At 41.2% G+C, this 23,817-nt stretch overlaps 2 protein-coding genes across 2 annotated transcripts; one reads left to right on the plus strand and one right to left on the minus strand.

Moving 5' to 3' along the window:
* Positions 1-16,349: 16,349 nt before the first annotated feature.
* Positions 16,350-16,788, plus strand: MELLADRAFT_31636 (uncharacterized protein; the record flags this gene model as incomplete). The annotated part of the gene is made up of 2 exons (XM_007409930.1): positions 16,350-16,416; positions 16,667-16,788. Coding segments are annotated over 2 exons (189 nt in total), but the record flags the coding sequence as incomplete, so codon positions are not given.
* Positions 16,789-22,567: 5,779 nt separating this feature from the next.
* On the minus strand, positions 22,568-23,680 carry MELLADRAFT_36000 (uncharacterized protein; the record flags this gene model as incomplete). Its single annotated transcript, XM_007410113.1, has 6 exons — positions 22,568-22,759; positions 22,836-22,899; positions 22,991-23,056; positions 23,131-23,153; positions 23,237-23,264; positions 23,355-23,680. 6 exons carry the CDS (start codon positions 23,678-23,680, stop codon positions 22,568-22,570), a joined length of 699 nt encoding a protein of 232 aa, XP_007410175.1.
* Between the last annotated feature and the right edge of the window lie 137 nt (positions 23,681-23,817).

The raw sequence follows: 23,817 nt of genomic DNA on the forward strand, positions 1-23,817 counted from the left end.
CGTCATGAAGAAAAGGACATTGTGCGTGTTCCACACTGACATGATTTAGCAGGTGAGAATCATAGGCTCAACTCAACAAGTCAAAGATCTCAAACTTGTCTGAGATCTTCCTCATCAACACATCACATCCAAGGCTCAGTTTACCAAGTGCACGATATGATTTGTCTAAACACATGGTGACTCTTTTGAGCATCGACCAAATCAGATTTACTACAAATCTCACCCTACATCCATCCTTTACATACTTTAGGGGTATGAAGCTTTTATAGCTGGTGTTACAATTTCAAAACTGGAAATATTCACAACTTGACATGAGTATTCCAATCTAGCATTCATGTGAATTCATCCTCCAATACTTTTGGCCATGGTGACCTTGCCAGGAAAAAGGCAGATAAATTGCCAACGACATCTTAAACTCCCAACCCTTAGAGGCCTTTCTGAAGGTTTGAACAGGTGGGATATTGGGGTCCAAGTTGGCCCAAAAGTACACAGAGTTACATGTACTTTGGCCTCTTAGGCTGTCCAAAAACCCTGGTCAAAAATGTCATGTAGGAATGTGCTCGGGTGGGGCTTTCTGGTACCCTCTTCACAGTTTCAGAAATTTAAGACTTTGATGTAGGGACAGTTATATTTTAGGGATTTTTCAACTTGAGCTTCCCTGATTCTTTGGAGTAAGTGATATGGTGGAACATGGGTGTCAGGTATCCACATCAAAGCTTGAGTACCTCAACCATCCATAAGCTGGAGTCTAACTTTTGGGCATTTTAGTCTGGTGATACATCACAATGAGTACTAGCTCTATAGCAAGAGATTGTTGGTTGACGAAAGAAAAGCTGTGAGGTATGATTTTCAAGATGATCAAAGAAGCATATCACATTGTTTATCTGGAAATTGACATGTCACTGCAGCATCCTCACATGATGACAGGAGATTGGCTGTGCCTCTCAATTTGATTGATTCTCAGCAGACTAGCCTGAACTGGATTGGACACTGTGAAGGTATATAGTTATGCATGGAGGTTTGATCTGTATCATAGTAGATTTACTGACCAAGGTGGAAGAATGAACTATGTGTAGGCAAGTAATTAGAGCATGGATGGTGGAAAACAAGCAGCATTCATAGGAACAGCTGAACACAGGCATTGGTTGGGGGAAAGAGTATCAGGCAGGACCCAGGGATACCACTATAAAGGGTGGTCACCAAGAGAGATTCCTTTTGAGCTCTCATGGGGGTTGACACAAGACCATTGCTAAACAGTGGTTTTGAAGACACTTTGAATACTTGAAGCCATTTTATCAATGAAGCAGCCCTTAATCAATGCTTCCTCATGTGACTCTTGGTTCAAGTCAAAATCTCTTAAGAGAATCAATCCACAGTGGACTTTTCATAAATTTGAAAAGTCTGAGTTTTGAATAGCTGGCTGTGGGGGTCAACGTGGCCTTTGAATCTTCTTGTCCATAGCGGACTTTTCATTTTTTCCCTTTCATTCTAGGTACAAACATACTACACCTTGCTAGAAGGAATTGAAACACCCATTTCATAACACCCAGAACCTCCCAAAACACACTTGGTTGGTTTGGTGCGATGAATATGGTCTGAAGTGGGGTTTGTTAGTTGTTTAATGTATGCGCTCAAGTGTGTTATGATATTCCTGTTTCAGTGTTGTGTATTGTGCTCTTGTTGTGTCTGCAAATCTCAAAGATTGCCATTTCATTTCATCATTGGATATGTAGCTTGGATCCTTTTTTCTCTCATCACTACAACTCACAAGTGTTTTTCTTAACTTGAGCTATTATTTTGTTTTCCTTTTTTCTATAAATATTTACCTATGAGTCTAAAAAGTTTGTTTCCTCATCTATCAAACTGTTATTATCACACTCAAGCAACCTTCTAACTTATGTTGCATCTTGCTTTGTGTGGATGACTCATATGTAAGATATTTAGTTTTCTTTGTACATGTTTGTTTTATGTTTGCAAAATAAATGATCTATCAAACTCTTATTATCACACTAAAGCAACCTTCTAACTTATGTTGTATATTGCTTCGTGTGGATGTCTCATAGGTTTTCTCAATTGGGATAAATCCTGCATCAGTCCTATGTTGATCTACTTTGAAAAACAAGAGTACTGCACTTCAAATGATGTCTGCAAAGACATCATTTTTGATGAGATCAAACCAATCAAAAAATGTGAAAGGGAAATAGAGTTGACCTGGGAGAGGAAATTACAACAAGTTGTCACCTGCAGTGTTGGCACATGATTTTTTGATTTGTCAAATTTTTGGATCCAATCTTCATATTTGAAGGTCGGGTTCAAAAATTTGAAAAGTCAAAAATTCAAAACTTAAAGTTTGAAAATTCCACTGTGGCAAAAATTGACAATTTCACATTCAAATTTAACATTTGAAAGTCCATTTCAGCTTGAAAGTAACTTTTCTATGCAACCAGCCTCTATGGGGAAGTTTGAGGTCCATTTTGGGGTCCTGATCAGTGTGTCTGCATCATCATACCAAAATGCCAAGTCTGGCTACAGGCAAAGAAGAGGCCCCAGGACCAGTGAATTGTAAAGCCATGAGGGCCATTGTTCAAGAATGCAATTGTCCTTTGGTTGTGGGGTATACCACTCCAACTGTAGCCACACCCATTCTTTCAGTAGAATATGGTGATATAAGATGAAACCCAGGGTTCACTAGGATTTGGGTGAAGTAAATTTTATGCAAAATCAATTTTGGCCCTTTTTAGGTGCAACTCCAACACAGGGCCTGGAAGATCCACTGTGAATCCAGACAACATATAGCTGCATATGTACCAACAGACAAGAATCTCAAACGGAGTTGACCAATACTCTTGTTTCACTAGTTGTCTACTTTTATTGGATTGAAGAAACTCTAAAACATAACTTTACAAAATGTTTCTTTGCCCATACCCTACTTTAGTTCATGTGAAACACTTTTGCATAAACAATTTCAATGGGTCATTTGAGATGACCTCATGGTCCCAATCTCACAAGGTGTAAATGATGTCATTGATCTTCATGAAACAAATTCAGCTTTTGGGTTTGTATTAATTAGAGATCTGATCAGATAAGTTTCTTAAAAGGAGTTGCTACTCTGTCTCAACTCTCCACAAATTCAAGCATCATGACATCAAAAATTGTACTCCCAAGATGAGTGCATAAATTCAAATATTTGACTCTGACACATTGTTTTCTGATCGCCCATATGATAGCCATATTCTGCTTGGATGATTGTATTCTTCCAAAATACATCTTATCCCCGAGAAACCTTCTTAGTTACTTGAAAGATGGGTCGGAAGAAGCCGCAGGCACACACACTGAAATCCTGTCCGGGCAAGTGAAATGATGCAGACTTGCGAGATTTGCACGAATGAAGCTATAGAGGTAGAAGTCATCATTTCAATGGCTCTTAGCCAAACAGGTTGTCCAGTCACCATGAGTCCAGCTTCACAATTACCCCATAACTGAAGTCATCAACATCGAAGGATCAAAGAAATCTTCGCCACTTTGATCAAGATCACAAATAATAGAACAAGTTTTTCAGTCATGAAACAATGTGTTGTTATGGGCAATGGCAAATGCGAAAGTTTCCTATGCAAGTACGGTAGGGAGACTTCAAGGAATTATTTTCAAAGTAACCTCAACTAAGGCAAGGCTATCTATTTTAAAAAAACATTGTTCTATCTCCCCTCAAATCTCTTGGGATATCATTGGTTGTGAAAGTCATTGAGTGATCAAAAACCAAGCAAGTACTATCAACTTCTTCCAGGTGTAGTAAAATAGACACTGATACAATTAGATTACAAAATTGATTTAAGCAAATCACTTATTTGGCGCTCTCGCAATTTCCGCGCAGTGAAAATAAAAGGTGAGGAATAGTACAATGTGAAGTGAGTCGAAAGAGGAATGTTTGCTCCTCGACGAGCGCACAGGATCTCCCTTTCTGCCTCAAAGGAAGTTGGCGTGCGCTCGTCGACGAGCCAACACCCCACAGACACAGTGAGCTATAGATGGAACAGCTCCACGGACGTATCACGATCGACACTTCACATCGGATGACAGCGCAGACGTTCCAGGTTTAATAAACTAACCCGGATCCTGGTGTAGTCGTGTTTTAGAAATGATGTTCATGAAACCGATCATCAATCAAGTACAAACTCTAAATCTCTTGAAACCCGATAATCAAAGCAAAATTCACTCGACTTCCTTGGTACTTGTTATCAGGAATTCAATAACATTGATTTTAAAAAAAGCTTCAAGTTGAATGAAAGATTCGGGCTTAAGGTGGTCTCGAAAAAGTGGTGGAGAATCAATGCCCCATCATAGCAAGTTTGAGTGAATAACCATCAATTCAGAAAAGATTGTCGAAAATTCCCCGCCAACTTGCTGGAGTTTTGCGGTCAACTTTGGTCAAGCTTTTGTAAATTCTTATCGCGACTGTAGTTCAATATCTCTTTAAACAAAGTTGAGGAGATATCAGGACCAGTTTTTTTATCATCTCAAACCTATGAGATCACGGCGCTTAATTAGAATGTTATGCTTGTTTTCTGATATATCTTAAATCACACGCAATTATAGCAAATTGCAACGTAACTCTGGAGTCATCTACTGGTGTCAGTATAACCGAATATGTACCGTCAATGATGAGAAGATTTTCTGATATCAGGCGCCTTGAAACCTCGAAGCCCTTGTGACTAAGTTTCAATCACCTTGTATTTCGCAAATAGACGCCTGATAGCATCTCATCATCAGCTCGTACTTTGTCTAAACTTATCAAAGTGCCCCCCTCCCGAGTAGTTGAGGGACGAGGGAGGGACTTACGGCCAAAGTCCCCCCTTTTAACTGACAACAGCAAGATTTTCGGTCTCTTTTGATTTATTGCCCATTAAGAGGGTTCTAGACATCATAAAAGCTTACTTCCAGTCGCAAGAATATTCGTCTGAACCTTCTACATGTCCTCATGTGTTTTTTAGCGTACAATATATTCATCAAACTCACTCAGAGGAGTTGTAAGAAATTGTAGCTAGAACACCTAATTGAATACATGACCCCTCGAGGCGGGCTTGAACCCCCCAAAACACGGTGTCCAAGAGTTGAATTGACAATGAATGTACTGGCAGCGAGGATCTGAAACCGGCACCAGTAGACAAACAAGATGTTAATATTGAGATATAACTCCAATGGCCAACATCCTGATCAAGCAACGTAGCAACCTGTCCGCATTGGTCCTAGTATCTAAACGTCTCTGTTCTCATCTCTATTTCTATTTCTTCTTTTTCTCTTTATTATCATATACGTTTGATCCTTGTCCCAAAGCAGCGCATGAGAGACACAAACCTGATCAAAGATTGTAACCTATGTATCGGAAAGTTATCACTATAAAGAGCACTATTGTTTGCGTGTAAATGTTGTTTTTCCTCACTCAAACATTCTTGTGTCTTATTCGTGCTACCTTCCAACAGGTGCATTTCTTTTCTTCATCACTCCTTAGTGATATCTAGCCAAAGCGCTCTCATTCATCACTAACTTGTGATTCCTTATCAGGTTAGCTAGTAGTTATATGTTTTCTCTCTTTTACTAATGCGTATCGTGCTCAGTAATCTTACTCAAACATTCTTGTGTCTTATTCGTGCTACCTTCCAACAGGTGCATTTCTTTTCTTCATCACTCCTTAGTGATATCTAGCCAAAGCGCTCTCATTCATCACTAACTTGTGATTCCTTATCAGGTGCATTTCTTTTCTTCATCACTCCTTAGTGATATCTAGCCAAAGCGCTCTCATTCATCACTAACTTGTGATTCCTTATCAGTCACGTGCACATTCCTATTTTATTAGGTTATGAGCCCAGCACAATCATCTTAATCAGATTCAGCGCTATCTATATCATCTTATGAACGACGGTCAATCTCGAACTTCGTCCGCACCTGCAACCCCAACTAACACCATCACCTACGATCACAACAACATTACTGAAGTAATGACGAGTCACAACTCCGCATCTGAAGCCACGCACATAACTCCTCTGGAGCATGACTGGCAAAGATGGTCGCCATTAATGCTAGCGCATTTCATGGAAGGCGACCTCGATTCCATAGTCGACGGAACCGAGCCTGAACCAGCTGAAGACGCCTCCGCTGCAGTCAAACTAGACTATCAACGTCGACGTAAGAAAGCTGCTGGATTCATCTCGAGGAAGCTAAGTCCTGAGAATCGAGCTTTGGTAATCAATGCCACTAACATTAAAGACCCCAAAGCCATCTGGGACGCATTAGTTAAACTTTATGCTTCTACCAAAGCACGTAATCGTGCTCGTATTCTCAGAAAATTCCTTAATCTTAAATGTTCAGATAACTCTCTTTCATCTTTCCTCACCGAGTATCGAAAAATCACTCATGAGATGACTGAAGTATCCTTCAAGATTGATGATGACATATTAGCTCATATGCTGTTGTACAAATTGTCGCCTCGCTATCATTCCACTCGTGATTTATTAGCTCACACAGCTGAAACGGCCGATACTCTACTTACTCTAAACCAAGTCTTTGAGCATCTTCAACAAATCGTATTAGACTATCAACCCACTAGTGCTGTTTCTCCTCCTTCTGCTCTTATTGCTGAACGTCGTCCTATCTCATACGAACGATGTTTAAACGGTGTCCACAATCCTTTGACTTCTCACACTTCGACTGAATGCTATCAACTCCATCCTGAATTGAAACCCATCCGCAACATCAATCGGTCTTCAAATCGTAGCTCAGCCAATGCAACCATTAGTGGTACGGTTCTCACTACTTACGTCTTCAATGCAACTCTCACCGGAAAACCAGTTCTTGACTCAGGCGCTTCGCAATCTATGTTTAGCTCGAGACTTTGCTTTACTGATTATAGACCTTGTCACGCTACCATCCATGTCGCCAACGGTCAACAAATCACCGCCGTCGGATCCGGAACCGTGTCTGGAACCCATGAAGGAAAACCCGTATCTTTCACTGATTGTCTCCACGTACCTCAGTTATCAACAAATCTTGTTAGCATGGTCGCCTTGGTTCGAAAAGGCTGCACGTTCAACTTTACTCCGGATGCTAGCTTTAACGTTGTTGTTGGCTCTGATGTGGTTCTCACTGGGGACACCAAGAGTGGAGTTATGGAAGTTAACTTCGACATGGGCAAGTCAATTCAACTCTCACTCAAAGCTTCACCTCAAATTAATGCTTCCACTCTTCACAGGCGCCTAGGCCATCCTGGACGAGTCCCTTTGGAGAAGGCCTTTCCTGGAGTCACTTTTTCTGATTCATGTGAACCTTGTATCCTGTCCAAACATCATCGTCTTCCATTTAAAAGCCATCTTCCTGCTGCTTGTGAACGTCTATCAGTGTTACATAGTGACTTAAGTGGCATCATTTCTCCTCCTTCTCTGGGTGGTGGCCGTTATTACTTTAAAATTACCGATCAAAAGACCAATTTTAAGTTTGTTTATATTCTTAAAACTAAATGTCAAACCTTTTCTTATTTTGTTCAATTTAAATCACTTGTCGAAAATCAAACCAATCTTAAAATCAAATCACTTATCAATGATAACGGCGGAGAATACACTTCAAAACAGTTCACTGAGTTCATTAATCACAAAGGTATTAAAATGGACTTTACCGCTCCATTTACTCCTCAACAAAATCCCATCTCTGAACGTGGCAATCGCACCACCACTGAGAAGGCTAGAGCCTTGCTTAAACAAGCTAGTCTACCACTCATTTTCTGGGCCGAAGCAGTTTCCACTTCAGTCTACTTAGAAAACATTACTCCCTTTGCTCGAGACAATTTCGTTACTCCTTACGAAAATTGGTTTGGAAAATCTCCTTCTTACTCTCACTTACGTGTATTCGGATGTCTTGCGTATGTTCACGTTGGTAAGGAACGTCGAACCAGCAAGTTCTCTGATGTCGCAAAGAAGGGAGTCCTTCTTGGTTATCAAGGTACAATGCACAATTATCGTGTCTATTTGCTTGATGATCATCGAGTGGTGTACAGCCACGATGTGGTCTTCAACGAAGAAATCTTTCCTTTCTCTGATCCTCAGGTTCTGTCGGCCTTCAACAAGAAGTTCGGCAACTTAGATCAGAATTTTCTTGAAGACATCAATGATGACTTATTTGAAGAAATTCCTCCTTCCTCTCCGATTCATCCACTTTCAGAGGATGAAGATTTATCTATGTCTACTTCAATTCCTCTCGAACCTCATTCCGCTTCTCCTTCAGCAAATCCTGAAGATATTTCACCTGAAATTGAAACTCAAAGTGAAGGTAACCCACCTCTCGAAGAAGAACCTCAGGTCAAAGACGAATCTCAAGTCGAACCTCAAGTTGAAGAAGAACCTTCAGACGAAGAACCTCCTTCGAATGATACCATCACTGGTCGTCCCAGTTTCGCTTATGTTCCTGCCACCGAACCTGCTCCTAAAGCCATCACCAGCTCCATAGACACTTCGAATATCCTCACTACTAGAAGACGAGCCAACTATGCAGTTAGTTCACTCACCTCGATGCGTCGCGCCAATTTAGCCAATTTAAATTCTGAACCGCACTCCTATCGAGAAGCTATGATTCGACCTGACTCAGCCGAGTGGAAGAAGGCTATTTCAAAAGAGCTCAACGCACTCATTGACATGGGCGTCTTCACTGAAATGGAGCTGCCTGCTGGAGCTCATGCTCTGGGTACGACTTGGGCTTTTCGACGAAAGACGGACGAGAACAATGTAGTCATCAAACATAAAGCCCGACTCTGTGCCCAAGGTTTCTCCCAGATACCTGGTCTGGACTATAACGAGACCTATGCTCCAACTGGTAGAGCGGCAAGTATGCGTATGGCACTTAGCATCTGTGGTATTGAGGACCTTGAACTTCGACTCATGGATGCGGTGGGTGCGTTCTTGAACGGTATACCTGAAGAAACTCTTTACATCAAAATTCCTCAAGGGTACTCATCTAAACTCACCGGTAACAACATCGTCCTACTCTTAAACAGATCACTGTATGGCTTAAAACAGTCTCCACGCTGTTGGTACAATATGGTTAAATCATTCTTTCTCTCTATCAATTTCTCTCCCTCCAAGTCCGACCCATGTCTTTTCATTTCGAATGATCCAACTTGGCGATGTTTTGTCCATGTCCACGTCGATGATATGCTCATCATGGGTAAAGACACGGCTAGATTTTCACAGCTCATTCAATCACGTTTTCAGATGGAGGATATGGGTGTTTGTTCTTTCTACTTAGGTATGAGGCTGGAACGTAATCATGAAGCGCGTACTATCACTCTCACTCAAGACAAGTATATCCTCAATATGCTCGAGGAGTACGGAATGACCGACTGCCACCCGGTTTCAACTCCAATGATTCCCGGAACCTATCTCTCACCAGCCTCCGACGAAGATCACGAACAATTTCTCGAAACTGGCCAGAACTACAACAGAGCTGTTGGACTGCTGAATTACCTAGTCCTGTGTACGCGACCTGACCTGGCATTCACCGCTGGACAACTCGCACAGCATCTCAAGAAACCCGGGACTGAGCATTGGGCCGCATTCAAGCGCGTACTCAGGTATCTTCAAGGCACTTATCAAGATGGTTTAGTTTTAGGTGGTGGAAAGGTGGAATTAAAGGTGTATGCGGATTCGGATTATGCTGGGTGCCCTGCAACCAGGCGCTCAACGTCAGGTTACATTTCAAAAGTAGGAAATGGCAGTGTTAGTTGGCGTTCAAGAAAACAGCCATCAGTCTCAACCTCGTCTACGGAGGCCGAGTATCGTGCTGCGTATGAAGCAGCGCAAGAAACGATATGGCTACGAAGAATATTGCAAGATTTAGGTTGTCCGCAAACTGGAGGTACCCCGTTCTTGTGCGATAACCAAAGCTCACTTGCGCTGCAGAAGAACCCACTATTTAAAGATAGGTCGAAACACTTTGCTGTTCATCTTCACTGGATTCGTGAACAGGTGGATGCAAACTTGATTACTCCGACCTACATTCCAACAAAGGAGATGTTAGCTGATGTGTGTACGAAGTCTTTGCCGCGTCCTCAACATCAATATCTTACCAACTTAATCACAGCTTGGGATGTTCACAATTGAGGGGGGGTATTGAGATATAACTCCAATGGCCAACATCCTGATCAAGCAACGTAGCAACCTGTCCGCATTGGTCCTAGTATCTAAACGTCTCTGTTCTCATCTCTATTTCTATTTCTTCTTTTTCTCTTTATTATCATATACGTTTGATCCTTGTCCCAAAGCAGCGCATGAGAGACACAAACCTGATCAAAGATTGTAACCTATGTATCGGAAAGTTATCACTATAAAGAGCACTATTGTTTGCGTGTAAATGTTGTTTTTCCTCACTCAAACATTCTTGTGTCTTATTCGTGCTACCTTCCAACAGGTGCATTTCTTTTCTTCATCACTCCTTAGTGATATCTAGCCAAAGCGCTCTCATTCATCACTAACTTGTGATTCCTTATCAGGTTAGCTAGTAGTTATATGTTTTCTCTCTTTTACTAATGCGTATCGTGCTCAGTAATCTTACTCAAACATTCTTGTGTCTTATTCGTGCTACCTTCCAACAGGTGCATTTCTTTTCTTCATCACTCCTTAGTGATATCTAGCCAAAGCGCTCTCATTCATCACTAACTTGTGATTCCTTATCAGGTGCATTTCTTTTCTTCATCACTCCTTAGTGATATCTAGCCAAAGCGCTCTCATTCATCACTAACTTGTGATTCCTTATCAGTCACGTGCACATTCCTATTTTATTAGTTAAGGAGGCCATGAGTGACTGGAAGCGAGATTTGATGAGGTGTGAAACCCTCATAAGGGGCGATAAAATAAAAATGGCTGAAAATCTTGCTGTTGTGAGCTGAAAACTATGACTTCCTCAAGTCCGTCCCGATTATGTACTCGAGGGGGGAAATTTGATAATTTTAATTTTTGTCACACACTGACACCCTCGTCCGCTGGTAGCTCGATCAATGAATGCCAATTTAAGCATATATACCTCGAGTATTTTACTTGCAGCTTTCACGATAATGATATGGATCTGTTCACCATGAAATTGAGAATGATTCAAAAGGGCAATATCAACTGGGAATTGTATTGGCGCGAGGTTTGGGACAGACTTAGAGTTTTCAACAACGCTACTGATTTAACGTAGGACGGCCCCGGAGGGTCTGACTCGAAATTGCAGAGAGAGATGCCGAAAGCCCGATGGGGTGGCTACAATTAAGATAACGAAGTCCCCCAATCAGAGGGTGGGACGGTGGGAGAAAAAATTTCTAACAAGTTTTTAAACTACTAAGATGTTTATTGAGAGAAACGAGAGCTAAAAACTGTTGAGAATGAAATTGGATGATACAATTATTCAGAAGTAATAATGTAGAATGAGAGGAAAAGAACAACCAGAAACCACAGAAGAATCAATCAAAGAAGAGAATAGCAGAATGGTTGCTGTGCTTGAAAACCGTGGTTTAGTAAGTTCTTTTGGAAATCAGGTGACGCGTCTTTCCCGAAAAATCACAGCGTCTTACAAAGCCTACCCGCCTACCCCGATTCCTGTGAGTTAAAACATTCGTTCCAACTACCACCAATCTTTTTGAGGCTACCTGGTCTCGATAACGAGCTTGAAATAGGTCGATAGACCCAAAACCGCGTGACCTCCTCATTGGCCGTGCTCACTTTGACGCCGACACAGTAAGCTTCAATGAGCCCGCAAGTCGAATCTTGACCATTGATTTATCAGATGTGTAACACTACTGACGGCTTTGTGTCAAGCTAACTATATGTTATCAATCACCTGATCAGTACCAAACCGGCACATAGTTTTGCTTCGATAAGGTCATTGATAGGCTCTCAGGCGGCTTATTGTGAGCACGACTCAAATGGAACTGAACCTATTTCTTCCCTGATCGTAAGGAAAAGTTTAAGGTGAGGTAAATCATAAGAGAGTTTAGATTTTTGAACCCTCGAACGAGTTTTTGTTCCAGGCATGAAGAAAATGTCTGAAAATATGAAACCGGAAAATATAGTTTGTTCGAATCTCAAAACAAACTTGTTTTTTTTTCGTTTTCGATCATCTCTTGGCTTGTTAAAGAGATAATGAATCGTATGATTTCACCTCCGAGGTAGGTACATAGACTCGATTTTCGCCTCAAGGAGAACACCAAAAGTGAAACTATGAATTTTCTACGTAATTGATCGAACATGTGGTTTATACATAAAACCAAAACTAAAAAAAACTCAAGACCGAATCAATTGAATGAAGCCTCCACTTTTGAGTTGATAAATGAGAAATTGTAATGAAGACTAATTTTGATTTGTATTGGAGTGAAATCGATCGACTTATTAAGCTTTATTAAGTTGATAATTATAAGGATTAAGTTTGACTTGTATACTTCGATCCCACACCTTTGAATTCGGTGATCTTCAATTGATTTTTGAATGCTCTGTTTACGATTGTAAAAGGAAAATCGAAATGGATCACCTTTGAATCGAACTAAGTATGATAGGATGAAATACAATATACAAAGAAGGACAATCTTCTCTGAAGAGAAAAATCACCAGAATTGTAAGACGTATTACGCACAAGCTTCAACTTCAAAGTCACCTTCTTTGCTTCTCTTTTCTGGTTTTGAGTTCATCATATTTTGGACACCACCTTGTCTGGCTATTTTGATGCTCATAGAATCCTTCAAAACTTTATCATCCAGAGCCACCATCTTCCATTAATTTCTATTTTCCATAATTTCTAATTTCCATACACAGCTGAGATTTCACTTCTACATACATAATTCAATCCATCTGTTCTTCTCATCTTGTCCTATTAAAGTTGAAAATCCTGATTATCTGTTGTTATCTCACACCAGCACACTCAATCAACATAAGAAATAATTTAGGATGTACAATTCACGATATGTGAAATAATAACATCTGTTTAAATAGGTTTAAATTCAATCTCCTGGTACCAATGTTTCTTGAATTCAAGCCCACTACAGATCCGATTTGGAGGATCAGTGATTGTACAAGTTTTCTATCATCAAAATATACTGCCACTCAAGCCGAATTCAAGTTTGTACGACTCCACGAGCTTGTGTCAAGAGTTCACAGTTAAAGGAAGTCAAGTAAAAGTTACCAAGAAAGTTCAAACTTTCAATCTTCTTTACATATCACTAGATCATCAATTCCCTCTTCATTCTTCTTGACCTTTTTTTTCGCATTTGCAGATCACTCTTAGAAAGATAATGTGTCATGGGATTCAAACTTAAACAAATTTAAGCAACTCTTTGTAAAACTCTTGCTTTCACATTCTCATCTAAATTACTTATACACCTCATCTCATCATCATATCACATATTCCTCTTTCATTTTCACCCGCGTGTTATTATCTACTATTTTTGTTTTCTTCTTACCAAACTTCATCTGCAACCTTTATCCATCACTTCTTTCTCTTTTGCTCCTCTGACTCTCGATCACAAGAGTCTGGTGATATTATAAACCCTGCTTGATTCCTCAATTTTGATCATCAAAGAACCATTGACCAGCCTCCTTGTTTTGATTGGGCTATTTTTGTATATGTGCTTGTGAGACTTGGTGGGTTGTTGTTATTTTTTCTTCCCTTCTCCTTTTCAAGTTTGGATGTTCTTTTATGGGTTTGAAGCCAAAGCTGACCGCAACCCCCTGACATTTTCCCTCGCACTTTGCTTTATAACTTCACCGAACTCACCATCCCCCGTCCGGTACGTTCCATTTTGAATCCTTCTAACGTTTTTTTCCTATCTTCTCGTCTCTCTTGGCCCGCACTTACGCCGATCATCGTCTCACTCCTCCGCCTTTCATCCGACTTCTTCTCGATATGCCTCACCCCTTCCTCTTTTTCTCGATTTCCACCTCCAGATCAAATCTCCTTCAGATCTTTCGTCAGCCGCCACCAATAAGGTTTGTGACGCTTCCTCTCTCTCTCACTCTCCCCTCAGCCTCCTCCTTTGTAACAATCATCCAATTTTCCTAAATCCTTGTTGAAAACTCGGCGAACCACGTCTTCTTCACTGAACGTCTCCGTTGGTGTTGTTGATTTTTTTTCAAGGGGGGGAGGGGCAGATCTCTTTTTTTTTCTTGTCGCGAGCAACAATTGATTTCTTTTTTTTTGATCGGCTTGAAACCAATCACATACAGTGAGCTGTATTGTATGAATGATAAGGAAGCTTGAAAAAGACGGGCGAGACGGACACCAAGGATAAGATATTAAAATCAGCATCAGAAGCAGAATCAAACTCAAAACTTCAGCGTCAGAATCGCAAGGATGAGAGTTTGAAGAGAGACTTAGAATAACACCAATCACCCATCATCAATGAAACTGATTTATTGATTGATTGGATCATTACTTCAGTTGGATCCCAATTTTCCTTAAAAGGTAATCAACTCATCTCACTTTACATTTCTTTCTCCCCTTTTTTTGTATATCAATCTTTGCCCTTTTCTTTCTCTCTCTCTCTGTGTTTGCAAACCGTACATATAGCTTATAAGACCTCCACTTAAGACTACGAGTATCCCCACTAACTGACTCATCCGGCTTCTTTCCCTTCCATTCTCTAACCGCATCAATTTCCCTTCTTGATATTGAACATCAATTTTTGGAACTAAAGCACAGAAAAGGAAATCATCATCTTCCCTCTAACTTAGATCACCCTCGCATCGATCGGAGCAAGACCATCACATCTACCATCAATCAAGACCTATCAGAATTCAATTGATTTCATCACATCGGGTATTCATCTGTCTCCTATTCCAAACAGTGATCGACATCCGTTTTCCTTCCTTGGCTTTCCTTTTGGTTTTGTCTCCCTTTCTTTTTTTGCTGTCACTCTGCATCACTTCGAAGGCTGTGGTAGAGCGGCTAGAATTTAGAATCGAAAGAATCAATATTTCTTTCAGTAGTGGTGAGCCATAAAAAATACAAGGAATTAAAATTGATCATCACTTTAAACGCACACTTGACAATCACTCCATTCAGCTCCTCTTACACATTTGAACAATTATTATTCTGTAATCTCAATCACCGACGATCTCCACATCTCTTGACGACGGTCTTTTTTTTTTCTTATCCCTTGTCTTCTAACAATCTCTTGTCATCCAAGGGGGGAGAGACTCTGGAGGAAATCAGTCAATCAAAAAAAGCATACACACACATCCACACCCATCCATACACCCATTAACCAAACTGCATCAATTAGACGTGTCTCTGTCGATTTTCACCCTCTTATCCCCATCTCCCTGGGCTGGGCTGATTAGGATTTCTTTTTTAGGCTAACAGCTAACAAATACCACTCTACCGCCCAACTCACATCCTCTCCACCCCACTCATCATCCTCATCCTCATCCGCTATTCTCTGCACGCTATCCTTTTCTGTCATGCTCCTCATCTCATCGAATCGGACCCTGTCCCCTCGCCCGTATACCACCGATCCGCTTCACAATTATCCTGTTCAAGACGCCGCTGCCGCTGTCGGCCCCTGGCTTTATTCGTCCTTAACCTCAGTGGCCCCTCCCTTTAGTTCTACATACAGCTTTGGAGCTGAAGATCTCTCGCCGCAAGCATCTTCTTCTTCTACTTCATCATCCCCACCGGCCATTTTCCCAGGGCTTTCTTCCTCCTCTTACTCGATCACCCCTCAACTACCTGCTGCCGAATTCGGTGGGGTCATGCATCCCAATTCTGACGAAGACTCGAGCGCGGACGAGGACGCGTTCCCTACCGAACCCCAGCAGCAGCAGCAGCAGCATCCACATCATTTTTTGCCTCATCCCGCCGCAAGCTCATCTCTCAAACGTGCTTCTCCCCGTCAAATTTACGACTTGCATTCTGGCGCTGGCGGCTTAACCAACTCGTATTCATCAGTGGGCCGCACTCTCCAACATGCGGGCTCGGGCACTTCGAACTTCAACCACGACAGTCCTCAGGCGTCTTATTTAGAGGACGTCCGCAAGCTTACTGATCCTCCTACCCATACGCAAACCCACGCTGACGCCCATTCCGATCAGTATCACCACTTGCTTTCTTCCGGTCCACCCACAGCTGTGGCTCCCAATAGTCTTCATACTCCACCCACGACCACTAATCATTCCGCGAGTGGGTACGAGAAATCCTTCGAATCTCCGTCGATCCCATCTAATGAGACCTACAAATTTCAACCCATGCCGGAGGCTCCGGATCTCTCTCATACTTCTACTAGCTCACCTCATGATCTTGATCCGGCTGTCCTTGAAGCCGTCCGGAGTTATATTGAGATTAAGAATTGGGAAGAAGAGAAGAGTCTTTATTTTCAAATCGATGCCGGTGGTTTTTGTATTGGTCGCGTAAAAGGTGAGCAAGATATTCGACTGGTTAATTGTCTTATTCACCCAAGACAATCATGCGTCACCTTTCCAGGCTTCTGCTCCATTACCCGCATATGGTGCCTCTCCCCTTTACCCCTCATGATCTATTGTCCCTCCATCTTGTCTTCCTCCGTTGCTGTTCCCGATTACTGTTCTTTTGTTGTCAACGGCCAGAGGGTCAAGTTGCTTTGAGGAATAAGTTTTGATTGATGTGGTATTTACTTGGATATTTTCAGAAACGAATATGGTCAACGGCACCAAGTTACTCAATTTGACCGGCATAAGTCGTGGGAAACGCGATGGGATCTTGAAGAACGAGAAACAGAGGCAGGTTATCAAGCATGGGACGATGCATTTGAAAGGTGTATGGTGAGTTTCGAGTTTTTGTTTGAAACAGCATCATTCAATGTTCATCACTGATACACCATTGCCTGCCTTTTTATAGGATCCCTTACGAGCGTGCTGTCACCTTGTCGGAGCAATACGGGATCGCCGATCGAATCTACCCATTACTGATACCAAACCTGGCTCAGTATGTCCATGTTATCCAACCTGCAGTCTCTGGTGCCAAACTGGGGCCAGGAACCGCCCTCCACCACGCTCCCAAATATCCCAATGTCGGTCTCTCCTTCATGACCCGAGGTAATTATATCGATCAACAATCGCCGGCTTGGTCGGGATCTGGTCATGCTATGGCTTTTGCTGAGCCGTACTCAGCTCCACCCCAGCCCAGGAGCGGAGGGTCGGGATACGAGCAAGCACAAATTAATTATTTGAACTCGAGTTCATCCAGCAGCGTGAGTCGACCAGCTAGAAGGTGAAAGCATTTCGCGGATACTGACGCATAGCCATCTTGACACACCTCAGGATCTATCGGAACGTCGTCACACGATTCCCAATTCTTACAATCCATATCAAGCTCTACCCTCCTTCCAAGGCCAATCGATTGCTTACCCCTCATCATCCTCTTTTCCCTCCGGCCAATATCCGTCTTTTTCACAAGCAGCTCGACCACAGCCTCCGCCAGCACCGCCTTCGTCTAATAGTCCCCATCAATTTCCCTACAATGTTCCCGCCAGTCAGCCGTCATCTGCCTCCGGTCCTTCGTACCCATATCCGCCTCCACTCAATCCTAACACGGGCACGGTGTATAGTCTAGCTTCAGGCCCATCTACTTCCTCATCCAGCACCCATCAAACATCCTCGCCTGCACTTTACGCAGCACCCGTGCCAGCTTCTCCTTCACTACATTCTCAAAATCCTACAGATACTTCTGGTGCTTTTGGCAACTATGCACGAGGACAGGTGAATCATCTGAAAAGGGAGGCAGAGGATGAGCTCCAGAACTTGTCAGGTGAATCTCGTAATTGTCGACGTGTACAGCCACGAGTTTCATCGGATTGCAGTCCACATAGTAAGTGGATTGATCTTCACTTCACAAGCACGGGCCCAATTGTATAGTGCTGATACGTGTGGTTCCCCCCCAGCCGGTTTCAGGCATTCTTTGACGCCGGTGCCGGTGCGATACCCCGAGTGGACAGGGGCGCCCGCACAGCAGATTGCCCTCAACACCACGGACCCTATTAATTCACCACCGCATCCTAACGCGAGCCTCAATCAGAATCAAGAACTACCCACATCTGTCTCCGGCGCGCTCCCAAATGCTAGTAGTCATGCTGGATTGATAGTCAAGGAGGAAGATTCATCTGATCTAGTCCCTCACTCTCTGGGCCCTGGTACCTCGTCTGGCTCGAACCCCACGGCCTTCGGATCCGGCATGGGATCCTCACGGCCAACGTCCAATAATCCTAAGTGGATCTGAAACAAGCCTTCTTTATCTCCTTTTCCTTGTCGGGCATCCTAGTTTTGTTTTTGCTTGTTCTTTTCAATTTTGGACGCATTTCAAACAGCTTCTTGATTGTCGATCTTTATTTATTCTTGATTCATCGAATTTCGTACTTATCTGTCGTACTTTTTATGGGTTGTATAGCCTTCTTTCTTTCTTCCTTTACCCTTTGGGTGCATCTCATCTCTCGGTTTTCATTTCAAGCTCGATCAGTGTGGATCCTGGAGAGTGCTGGACTGATAGACGATTCCCTTATTTCCACTGTTACTTTTATCTTCCTATAACCTTACTCCGTCTGTCATTCTGTCTGTTTCCCTGAATTATAATTCGTAATCTATCCCCTCATCTGAATAACATGTTCTTCACATAAACCCAAAAACATCCTTAAACATTTCTCAGTTTCTGCTTCCTTATAACACAGTTTGTTCCTTTCTCTAGGCTTCCTTCTCTTTCTATGTAATGGTCTATGACCCTTTGTGTGTATGTATTTTGTCTCTCTATCAACAATCTTTATAATTTCTCATCAAGTAGTTTTTTCAGTAATACTTTTCGGTTTTCCTTTTGATCTGCGTGTGAATAATCATCATCTGTGGATGCCTATCTGTGTGTTTATGTGTTTTCAACTTAATAATCTTTGATGTTGTGTGATTTTTTTTCTCCTTTGGAATATGTTGGGATCATGTATGGGTTGATTTGTTGGAATCTTTCAAATTTGATTCCTTAACACTCATCCCTTCTTTATTCCTGATCGATTTTGTGAGGTTGTAATAGTGAGAATGTAGAGTGAGAATGTTCAGTTCTTCATTGATTTGATAGATGCTTCTTTTACTTAATCTTTTGCTTTTGCTTAGTAATCAATAACTTGTTCATCTTAAAAAAATGAACTGGATCCTCCAGTTTATTATATGTTGAGTGAACAATTTGTTTATTTAACTTATTCTTATTCAAGTGTTCTACATGCCTCTTTCTTCTCTTCAATGTAAGAACAGGGATTGCAAAGATTAAAACTCTACACAATTCTTTGTGAATCTTGAAGGTTCATGTAGAAGACTCCAAAGACTTGGCAAGTCAAAAATCACAGCGGAAGAAACATGACAGCTTTCTGCTGTATGATAGGAAAATATGGGATGAAGGCGACATTTGGTGCCATTCCAAGACTTGACACACAAGGCACAACATAACAAATTGCATTGTGTTTCAACTTTGGTGTAACCTCAAAAAAGTTGCAATCCTCAAATGTAGTGGGACATTGCAGACACTCTGCAACAAAACCAACAAGATCCAGGGAGCATTACATCTTTTGATTATCTTGCTTATGTTTCTTTTGCCATCTTAATCCTGAATGATTTATGACAGGCATCAAAGCATCCCTAGCCATGTGGTGTAGACCATGTTGTACACCAATTCAGGGGAAAAGGATCCACAGCTGAGACCTAAATCTTCATTCAACTAGGGATTTTCATCTGTGCAAGCCAAAGTAGAACAAATTTGTCCTATCTTGGATTCTTCCATCAACTCATCTGTAGCTTGCTTCCACCTTAATTTTGATCAATACAACCAAATCCTGCACCAAACAAACACTACACAAAGTCATTCAATTTATGTCAGAATGTGCTTAACAGTCACACTGTAGGTCATTATGACTGTGGATCAATCAATTTTGATACCTCAAACACTTCTCTAACTCTCCATGTGACTCATCTGTAGGGCACAAATTTTGGGCATGGCTGGGGATACTCTTACCACCACAAGTTTTAACTTGAAATCATCATGGTTAAACTCTTCTCAGGTACAGTCAAGCACAAAAAACCAAATTACTGTTTTTCAAGGACTCTGAGGTCTTCAAGGGACTGTACAAGAAATACAACAAAATGTACATGATGGGTATTTGACCTGCAATACAACAAAAAGCATACTTTTTTGGTGTATTTTGTTGTGCTTGTGTGTTGGTGTGACTGCATGGAACTTTGAAATATCTACAACCCAATTTTATTTTTGTTTCTTCTAATTATCTTTTGGGCTGGACATGTGTTATTGAGCAAATTACCTTAGCTTCCTTATTCTCTCTTCTGATCTATTTTTCATAGTTAATTTTCCTTATGATGTGTTTCATCTATTCTCTGACATCATATTCATCATAGTTGATTTCTTTTATGATGTGTTTCATTTACTCTCTGAAATCATACACTTTTGTATCCTTCTTCAATCTATGATCTTGTACCTTGGTTTTACACAAGCTCTTGGTTATATAAGAATGAATGTTGCCTAACTTTGTTGTTCCTTTTCTCATTCATTCTCACATTTGTTTTGTTTATCATTAGGTACATCTGATTTTTCATCACACTTGTGTTCTCCTACATACTGCTGAGAACTCTCTGTGTTCTTCTCAAGGTACCTTACTTTCATCACACTTGTGATTCTTCTGTTACCTTACTAAGAATCCCTTTGTGTTCTTTCAAGTATGAATGCTTACAAGTGTGGCATAGCTTCCTTTTGCTGAGCTGCTATAATTTCAAAATGGTTTTCTTTGGCTACAGCTCATCTACTACTCAGCTAGAAAACAATATGAGAATTGTGGCATGTAGTTTTATACTTATGGTATACAAATATCACCTTTCTGGAAATTTCCAGAATGTCGGAAGTGCAAATTTGGACTTTCACCTGTAAGCTGAAATTAGCCCCACACTGCTTCTTGCACACTCTGCTGTACAGTAAGGAACTTATGACAATGAAGCATGCTAACAGATTTTATCACCAAAATCCAATTCCCCTCACAGGCAAAAGTGTGCTTTGTTGTCAAAAGTCCTTTGCTACACATTGGAGTGTGTGCCAAGCAACACACATGTAGTCAAGTTTATTTTACCTGCCAAAACTTGCCTTTCTGGCATTTTGGTAGTCTCTAGAAATTCATGGAACCCATATCTGTATGAAATAACTACCCACTGTGCTACTAACCAAGATCAGCAAAACAGTGTAAAGTTGTGTAACAGTCCCTTTTTTGCCTTGGGTGCTCCAATCAAGCGTTCCCAATAGACATACTACTTACCTTTGCCAACCACAAGAATGCCCAAGAAGGACAAAAGTGCATGCATGCAGGACACTTGCATCTTCAAGCTTACCTTTGCCAAAGGACACCTTGTCATACATAAATTTTGACCTCCGCACGTCTTGTGTAGCTTCCAAACTACACAAGATCAAGGAGTATAGAATTGGACGTCTGCTAACTCACCAAGAAAGCTTAAGAGTACCCTGCATATGAGATCTAGACTTGGTTCAGTTAGCTATCAAGGTAGCTGACGTTCAATCTAAGTAAGTTGTTGTCTTATCCTAAGAAACTTACCAACTAGAAAATTGCTAGTGTTGATTTCTTGAGTCTTCCTCCTATCAACTTCTTCAATAACTTGATATTGACTTTGTGGACACATCATGGGTGTGAAATCAAAACAAACTTCACTAACATCAGACACACTATCACATTGATTAAATTTATCTTGTGCCAGACTCTGACTTGCCATATATCATTATCAGTTTGTGCTTGATTCTTTCAAAGATCAATTTTCTTTCCTATATTATTCATTGTGCTTATGGATCATCATCATGGACATTGCAGCTTGATTTGACTAATGTGGTACTTTGTTTGCATTCTATAGATCAGATTTACTACTGGGGATTTTGTCATGAGCAATAGCCTTCCCTCATTGACTGACAAGGTAAGCTTTGTAAGATCAGAGATAATTGCTTTGTGGTGCGCAATCTTGCCTGAATCTGTACAGGTTTCTTGATCATCAATCTTGAGATAAGATGATTGTGTTACTTTCAAGAGACCTTCCTCAGTCTCCACTTGCATTTGTTCTTTGAGATAAAGTCACTTGCAATGTCCTGGTCCAAACTTCTAGGTCCTTTCAATCAGGATTGCTAGAATTGCCTGTCTAGCTTGGTGGCCAGTGAAGATTGACGATTCAAAACCCCTATTTGCTGCTCATGACTTGCTTTCACATAATTTGAAAAAATAGTACAATCTTGAGATCCGCAAGAGTAAAGTGACTGGAAAAGAATACTTGATATATTGTTGTCTTTCACTCATCATCTTGAGCATCTGGAGATGTCAAGTCCTTTCTCGTCGTTTGATCTTCCTAAAATTCTGTACAACATTGTGACCTAATGTGCTAACGATTGTAGTAGCTTATCATACATTTAAATCTGGACCCTGATAGTCTGACCGCGTAAAACCAGGTCGCCAGATATTTTGGTGTGATCCTGTTCAATTTATCAAAAACTGAAGAAAGATTCATCACGTTGTTTTTGAGGGTAACTCAACCCCTGTAAGTTTGGTTTGGTTCCCCTCCTCATCTGGATCATGTGCGCATCCACAGTCATAATTTTCGGCCAGACTTGTACAGTTGTATTCCGGTTTACCCAGTCTCTCGTTGACTAAGTTATGAAGCGAGCATAGATGAAGTGATGCTGCGTTCCTAGATGAGGTCTGATGAGACAATGCATTATACGTCAGTGCAGGAGAATCAAGGTAGAACGACTAGGTAGCGGGTGATACAACGTACTTGTGGGGGATACTGTTTTAATAGAAGTTGGAAGTGATGAGCGCATTCACCACATGGATACAGCCTTGAATCAAAAGAGGAAAAACAAAGTATGAGCCTAAACAAACTTGTTGCGATTTCTGTTATCTGGGCGTCGAGATGAAATTCCGGCTCACCGCGAGAATAGGTAAATAAACGACTTCAAAGCTGCTCGCTCATCGGGAGTAGGATGTTCGGGGAATCTTAGCAACAAAAACAGATAGATTAGTTAATCAACTACAAATTTTACCCGAATTTGAGCTTTCAACGAAAATACCTTTGAGTCATCGTATGCATGAACTGCGCTTCATTCAAATTGAAAAAAGGGGCGAGGTTAAATGAGAAGGGATTGAATGATAGGGATAGACAAGAGATTCGCATACCTTCCAGGTTGCTCTTCCTAATTCAGCTCTATAAAAATCAAAGTTCGAGTGACTTATAAGCTGAATGTATAACAGAATTGCAAGTTTAAGTGAGAAGATATGAGTTCAGCCAACATACTTGGCAGTTGCATTGCCCATCTTAGGCATGATTGATTTGCCTTTCAAAACATCTTGATCAGGTATAAATTCAGACAAGTTTTGATTGGAGACTTCATCAGAATTATGAATGTGAAATTTAGGTATGCTGAGTTCAGGTGAACGACTGTAGGAGACTTTTCGAGGTTGATTTCCAAATGACCTGAGAGTGAGATAAGTTGAGATAATGAACAGTAAGCTGATTAAGAGGAATATGGGTTTCGGTATAGGTGAACGCGAGTTTGATCGGTCGAGTGATAGGTTATGAATTGATTTGAGGGCAGATCGAGGACCAGCGTTTTGTGACATGATGGAGACTTGTTTGAAGTTGAGGTTGATTGAAGTTGAGTTGAGGTTGAGGTTGAGGAAATGAGATTGAGATTGAAGAAAATGTAAACTAGATTGCAAATGAACTTGCAAGGGTATACATATGTAGTTTCAAATAA

This window comes from Melampsora larici-populina (genome assembly GCF_000204055.1).
Source record: "Melampsora larici-populina 98AG31 unplaced genomic scaffold MELLAscaffold_18, whole genome shotgun sequence".
Taxonomy (NCBI): Eukaryota; Fungi; Basidiomycota; class Pucciniomycetes; order Pucciniales; family Melampsoraceae; genus Melampsora; species Melampsora laricis-populina.